This window comes from Trichinella spiralis (assembly GCF_000181795.1).
Source record: "Trichinella spiralis strain ISS 195 chromosome Unknown Scfld1356, whole genome shotgun sequence".
In the NCBI taxonomy this organism is placed as follows: Eukaryota; Metazoa; Nematoda; class Enoplea; order Trichinellida; family Trichinellidae; genus Trichinella; species Trichinella spiralis.
In genome coordinates this window covers 367002-374059 of record NW_003528295.1, presented here as the reverse complement: position 1 = coordinate 374059, position 7058 = coordinate 367002, and the positions used below count along the sequence as shown (strand labels likewise).

The 7058-nt window shown below is 49.3% G+C and overlaps 2 protein-coding genes across 2 annotated transcripts; both read right to left on the bottom strand.

The window, feature by feature from the left end:
• Nucleotides 1-65: 65 nt before the first annotated feature.
• Nucleotides 66-488, bottom strand: Tsp_11341 (toxin-antitoxin system, toxin component, PIN family). The gene has a single exon (XM_003370008.1). The coding sequence runs from the start codon at nucleotides 486-488 to the stop codon at nucleotides 66-68; it is 423 nt and encodes a 140-aa protein (XP_003370056.1).
• A 682-nt stretch (nucleotides 489-1170) lies between these two features.
• Nucleotides 1171-6408, bottom strand: Tsp_11340 (putative integrase core domain protein). Its single transcript, XM_003370007.1, has 2 exons — nucleotides 3451-6408; nucleotides 1171-3264 (listed from the first exon to the last, which is right to left on the bottom strand). The coding sequence occupies exons 1-2, from the start codon at nucleotides 6406-6408 to the stop codon at nucleotides 1171-1173; spliced, it is 5052 nt and encodes a 1683-aa protein (XP_003370055.1).
• Between the last annotated feature and the right edge of the window lie 650 nt (nucleotides 6409-7058).

Here is a 7058-nt window from a genome sequence, read left to right as displayed (position 1 = left end):
TGCACAAATCGGGATGACATGGTTGAAGTCCTTTTTTGCGGTGCACTGCACTATCAAATTGGCCTCTAAAATGCCTTAAATTCGAGAATGTCTCCACTGTAGGTTGGTAGCTTGGGGATCTGGACAATGGCGCTCAGCGGCACACATTCACCTTGATGTTGCGTTGCGGTGTTCTGTGACAAGTCCGGCTGCTGGCTGGAGTTCTTTAACAGATCGTTTGCTTTACTTTGAAGCTGCGTAACCAGGTCCAGCAGCTGATCGTAGCCGGCAAGTGCCTTAGCCCTTTCGCTGTCGGGTAGTTCTTCCTGTCTTGCACGGCGGGAGTTGATGAACGCTTCTTTCCCCTCATCAACTGCGTTTATTGCATCGCGGATGGCTACCAAGTCTGATTCGTTGTCACACAGACGCTGCAATCGCTGGATTCGGTGTTCTAATGACTTTCTTTCTGTGTCAAAGGGGATGATCTTCTTCTTCCCGGGTTGCCTCATTTCAGAGCGTTGGCGATAAATCGTGAACTTGATCCATAGGTCGCTGGTTCGACTCCGGCTCGGAGGACCAAAAAATGTTAAGAAATCTTTGATTTAAACTTGAAGATCGTTCTTATGGTGGACTGTATAGGATATTTATAGAAATTAACGACAATCGATCTAACGAAGAATAGGTTTATTCAAATGAACAGTAAATAATAGCAGTGATATGGCGAGAGAAAAACAGTTCGGGCGGTACGTGATACGGAGTGTTCCGTGTTATTGTCCCTCCTCCCTCCGCACTTGTATTTATATCTTTTTCTTGACCTCACTCTGCGTCTGGCGACCTAGATCATCGAAAAGTAATTAGAAAATCGGCTTGGTTGCGCAATCCCTCAGACTGTGCAGCTTAGCCGGGGTCTGAACAGGCGCGCTGTCAGCCACATTTCACTTTGACGCCTTTTCAGCAACTGACCACCGGAGTTGTGGCAGATATATGACAGGACGCTGACCTTTTCACCGCTTAATTGCTATTCCATTGTTTTCCATTGAGAAAAACAAGGGGTGCAACTGGCGTTGCGCAATTGTTGTTTTCGTACCGGGAGCAATGTTTTGTTGCCACGGGGATTTTTAGATAGTGATGAGCAAGTATTGAGAAGAGATTTCTCAACACCTCCCACCCCAAAAAAAGGTTAACCCGGTTCTATGCGTCACTGGATGGTTCCACCAGGCGGAGTGATCTTGCAGATCGGGTTACTGTTCCTTGTCTGGTTTTCACCGTCGCCGATCTGATTACACCATCTTCACTCGGGTGGATCTCAATGATCCTTCCGATCGGCCATTTGATCCATGCAGTGCTGGGTTCGTGCACTAGTACAATGTCACCCACTTTGGGCTCTTGACCGGTTTTGTGCCATCTTCCATTCGTGGCTAGGGTGGTGATGTACTCTTGTTTCCGTCTTTTCCACAACTGGGCAGTCAGGCGTTGCTGATACCGCCATCTCCTTATCAAGTGGTTTACTCCACTTGGGGTGTCATCACGCCGATAAACTCCGGTGCTCACACTCGGTAGTCGTGAAAGCTCACGACCGATTAAGAAATGGGCCGGAGTTAATGCTGCTTCACCGGCAATGTCATCACCCATGAACACCAGCGGCCGATCGTTGATGCGTGCTTCGATTTCGCACAAAACAGTATGGAGCTCGTCATATTTGAGGAGGGCTCCACGTATTGTCTTTCGTAGCGCGTTCTTGATAGAACGGATGAGTCTTTCCCAGTAACCGCCGCACCAAGGGGCTCTGGGTGTGATGAATTTCCACCGGATCCGTTCCTCATTGAGCTTGCGCTGCAGTTTTTCCCAGTTATTGTTTCTGAACAAATACTGGATGAATGTATCTGCGAGTTTGAATGACCGGAAATTATCAGATTGTATCACTCGGGGTCGGCCTCTGCGGGATATAAATCTTCGAAGACCTTGTAGGAAGCTATCCGTTGTCTGCTCTCTGAGGAGCTCTAGATGTACCGCTCTGGTCGTCATGCATGTAAATATGCAGACATAGGCCTTGTTCACTCGGACATCGCGCCCTTGTACATCTGGGCGGACAAACATCGGACCGGCAAAGTCCACACCGGTATGGCTGAATGGTGGTGATTCTGTCACTCGGTCGGCAGGCAAGTTGCCCATTCGAAGTCGGTAAGGTTGCGCATCGACTCTGCGGCATATCGGGCATGAACGAATCACCTTCTTCACCGCGTTTCTACCCTTGAGGATCCAAAACTTACTTCGGATTGCCACCATAGTTTGATTGACACCGGCGTGAAGCTGTCTAACGTGGTGGTCTCGTATCAGTAGTTCCACCAGTGGGTGGTGTGATGGCAGGAGAATTGGGTGCTTAAATTCCGGTGGCAGTGTTGCCTGCTGAAGTCGTCCACCCATTCTCAATAGACCTTCGTCGTCCAGGAAGGGTTGAAACTTCTTGAGGCGTTCAGCCGAGTTGGCTGTGGTGGCGAACTCTTTCGTCTGAACTTGTCTAAACCATCGCACCTCTGCTGCCCATAACTCTGTTACTGATAGATTGATCTCAACGTTTCTCTCTATCACCGGGAATTGGATGTTTCGTATGAACCGTAAGCAGTATGCTGTCACTCGGATAAGCCTTTTATAGCTGCTATACCTGGTTGGGTCTAATACTCGTTCAATGCCTTGTTCATTCACGCGGGCGGTTAGCACCTTTATGGGTTTTTGCTCGGTCATCACGGCTTCATCTCCATCACCAAGCTCAGCAGGTTCCCTTGGCCAATTCACCCGGGCTTGCGACAACCACCGTGGCCCCTGCCACCACAGACCAGCCTCTAGTAGTTCATCCAGTGAGCGTCCTCGACTGGGTATATCTGCTGGGTTCTCCTTTGTAGGACAGTATTTCCACTGCCGAGGGGAGACTACACTCTGAATCTCCTCCACTCGGTTAGCTACAAAGGGCTTCCAGCGCTTGGAGGATCCTCGAATCCAGGCTAGGACCACCATGCTGTCACTCCAGCAAAAGGTCTCCTGGATCGGCAGGGTGACCTCCTTCTCTATGTACTTCTTTAACCTTGCGCACAGCAAGGCTGCCATCAACTCGAGTCTCGGGAGGCTGATGTGTCTTACTGGTGTCATCCGGGTCTTCGCAATCATCAGTCTCACTGAGCTTTCCCCATCTAGGGACTCCACTCTTAGGTAGGCGCAGGCGGCATATGCGGCCTGAGACGCATCACCGAAGATGTGGACCTCCACTCTTCGCACCTGTTTCACACTGTGCTAAAGCCAAGGCCTGCTAAGCTTAATTTGGGACAGTTTTTTCAGCTCTTCCTGCCAACTTCGCCATTGTTTTGAGATTTTAGGTGGGAGAGGCGAGTCCCAACTCAATCCCAGCGTCCACAGCGACTGAAACATCATCTTGGCTTGGACTGTGAATGGCGCAAGATAGCCCAGCGGGTCATACACCTTGGCCGCCAAGCTTAGAAGCTGTCTCTTTGTGGTTCTGGACTGAGTGGTTGAGTTCGCTGGTGGCCTGAAGGTGATGACGTCCTCATCCTTCAACCAGTACACACCGAGAGCCTTGCCGAGTTCCTTTTCACCGGTTTCACACACTTCCGGTCTTGGAAGAGTGGCCAAAAGATCTACACGATTGCTGGCCCACTTCCTAAGGTGGAATCCACCTTTTCGTAGGAACTCTGGTACTCTACTAATCAACGCAGCTACCTCTGACTCCTCGTCACAACTCATCACCAAATCGTCAACATACATGTTGGACAGGGCTCGCTTGATGATAACATCGCATTCCTCTGGGTTTCGTTCCGCATGTGCCTTAATCACATTCATTGCGAGGTACGGGGAACACGCTAACCCGAAACACACACGGGTAAGTCGATACACTCGCACCGGAGAGTCCTGTACGCAGTTGCGCCACAGAAAACGACAAGCATCGCGGTCTTCCACCCGGAGTGCAACCTGCAGGTACATTTTCTCAATGTCAGCTTGCACTGCGATTTGGTACTGTCTGAAGCGGAGCAAAACGCCCACCAAATTGGTTTGCAGATTGGGGCCCGTTTCAAGGCATTGATTGAGCGATACACCACCATATTTTGCCGACCCGTCAAACACTATTCGACATTTTAACTCACCGTTAACTGTCTTGTACACCGCATGATGTGGCAGGTACCAAGTTTTGCCATTCTGATCGTGCTGGCTTGTCACTTCTTCTACCCATCCATTTCGGATGTATTCTTCGATCACCGTGCAGTACGCTAGTTGTTTGGCTGGGTCTTTCATGATGCTCCTTTCTATGGCTTGCAGTCGTTGCTCGGCCAGTGAGCGATTGTTAGGTAGCCGGATTTCACCGGGTTTCCACAGTAGCCCCACAGTATAGCGTGAACCGTCATGTGTTAGATTGCTGTGAAACTTGGCGCTTACCGGGTCTTGAGTTGGATTCTCTTCTTGTGGTTTGATGCCGATGGAGTCCAGCTCCCAAAATTTCTTCAGTGTCTGTTCGATTTCGTTTTCAATCTGAACACAATTGACTTGGGATGTTGGATTTGGCGAGGGATTCACCGGTCCAAACACGACCCATCCCAGCGTCGTTTCTATTGCTACCGGATCGTCATGGCCACCTCGCAGGATCTTCTCGCCAAGAAATCGACCGTAGAAATCAAGACCGATCAGAATATGGACTGGGAGGTTCGTATCCCGTTCTTCTGTGAGGTGCAGCTGCTCCAGGTGTTTCCAGTCCTTGCTTCGGAAGGGCACTGATGGAATATCGTCACAAATCTTAGTGAGCGTCAGGGCTTCAATAGGTTGGTTGACTCTATCGTGAGGATGGCTCTTCAAGGGACTTAATCGTAGCTGAATTCTTCTGGAGGCCGCTGAATGGCAGTGGATGCCATGTATTCCCTTCACTGTGATTGTTTCGATCGGTCCTGCAAGTCCCAGTGTTTGTGCTACGTCTTCTCTCACCAAAGTCCTTTCTGCGGCGCTGTCGAACAGGCAGTTCACTGTCATTCGCTTTCCATCGGTGCCATGTGCTATTGCCCGTATTGTTTGGAAGCGTATTCTGATAGGACCACGAGTGCTGGTGAGCAGAACGTTAGCACTTGCTTCCGTTTTCTCTTCAAGACGCGACTTCTTCTGCGTTGGTTGTTTCTCGTTGTCTGGATCTGCTTGTCTTCGACTCTGTTGATTTAGGCTCGTTGATGTTAATAACCGGTGCAAGATCCAACCTCGTCCTTTCATTTTGCACTCTGTCGCTCGATGTCCCTGTTGCAAGCATTTGAAACACAGATGGAGTGTCCTGGCCGTTTTCTTGCGTTCTTCCAGCCCTTGGCGCAGGAATCGCTTGCAATTTGGTAGATAATGGTCACCTTGGCACATTGGACATTTAGGAGTGATGGAAGAGTGGAGCGCATCGATCGTAGTATGCTTTCGTATTTGTCTTCGAATGCTCTGTCGTGCCAGTGGGGACCGTGTTCTTCTGTTGGTCGAATTATCTGTGTGATCCATACAGAGAGCTTGCTGACTGAGGAATGATAGGAACGCCTTCGATGTCAACCCTTCTTCAGTCAGTTTGGTGCTGTGCTCCTTCCACTTCGTTCGAGTCCGTGACGGCAGTAAGTTAGCTAGCCTGGGCAACAGCATCCGAAAGCCAGATATGAGCTTGGTGTCACATGTATCAATGTCTCTTCCAATTGCCCGTATCTCCAATAGTTGGCTGTTGATTTCGTCGTGCAACCGTAGCAGCTCCTTTCGACTGTGGCTAGATGCTGGCTGCAATTCGTGAAGACGGTTGATGTGGGCGTCTAAGATGTCAGTTGTTCTGTGAAAACGATCATGAAGCAGTTTCACTAACTCTTCATAATTCTCTGCCGTGACGGTCAGGCCGTTCGCAAGTTGGAGAGCTTCGCCAGATAGGCATGATTTCAGATGGACAAATTTGGTGACATTGTCGAAGTCCTTTCTACGGTGCACTGCACCATCAAATTGGCCCCAAAATGCCTTAAATTCGAGAATGTCCCCACTGTAGGTTGGTAGCTTGGGGATCTGGACAATGGCGCTCAGCGGCACACATTCACCTTGATGTTGCGTTGCGGTGTTCTGTGACAAGTCCGGCTGCTGGCTGGAGTTCTTTAACAGATCGTTTGCTTTACTTTGAAGCTGCGTAACCAGGTCCAGCAGCTGATCGTAGCCGGCAAGTGCCTTAGCCCTTTCGCTGTCGGGTAGTTCTTCCTGTCTTGCACGGCGGGAGTTGATGAACGCTTCTTTCCCCTCATCAACTGCGTTTATTGCATCGCGGATGGCTACCAAGTCTGATTCGTTGTCACACAGACGCTGCAATCGCTGGATTCGGTGTTCTAATGACTTTCTTTCTGTGTCAAAGGGGATGATCTTCTTCTTCCCGGGTTGCCTCATTTCAGAGCGTTGGCGATAAATCGTGAACTTGATCCATAGGTCGCTGGTTCGACTCCGGCTCGGAGGACCAAAAAATGTTAAGAAATCTTTGATTTAAACTTCAAGATCGTTCTTATGGTGGACTGTATAGGATATTTATAGAAATTAACGACAATCGATCTAACGAAGAATAGGTTTATTCAAATGAACAGTAAATAATAGCAGTGATATGGCGAGAGAAAAACAGTTCGGGCGGTACGTGATACGGAGTGTTCCGTGTTATTGTCCCTCCTCCCTACGCACTTGTATTTATATCTTTTTCTTGACCTCACTCCGCGTCTGGCGACCTAGATCATCGAAAAGTAATTAGAAAATCGGCTTGGTTGCGCAATCCCTCAGACTGTGCAGCTTAGCCGGGGTCTGAACAGGCGCGCTGTCAGCCACATTTCACTTTGACGCCTTTTCAGCAACTGACCACCGGAGTTGTGGCAGATATATGACAGGACGCTGACCTTTTCACCGCTTACTTGCTATTCCATTGTTTTCCATTGAGAAAAACAAGGGGTGCAACTGGCGTTGCGCAATTGTTGTTTTCGTACCGGGAGCAATGTTTTGTTGCCACGGGGATTTTTAGATAGTGATGAGCAAGTATTGAGAAGAGATTTCTCAAC

Coding starts and splice junctions, on each gene's coding strand:
- Tsp_11341 (XM_003370008.1), bottom strand. CDS start 488: ATGAGGCAACCCGGGAAGAAGAAGATCATCCCCTTTGACACAGAAAGA.
- Tsp_11340 (XM_003370007.1), bottom strand. CDS start 6,408: ATGAGGCAACCCGGGAAGAAGAAGATCATCCCCTTTGACACAGAAAGA. Junction 3,265..3,450: donor TTCTAAGCTTGGCGGCCAAG/GTGTATGACCCG, acceptor CCTTGGCTTTAG/CACAGTGTGAAACAGGTGCG.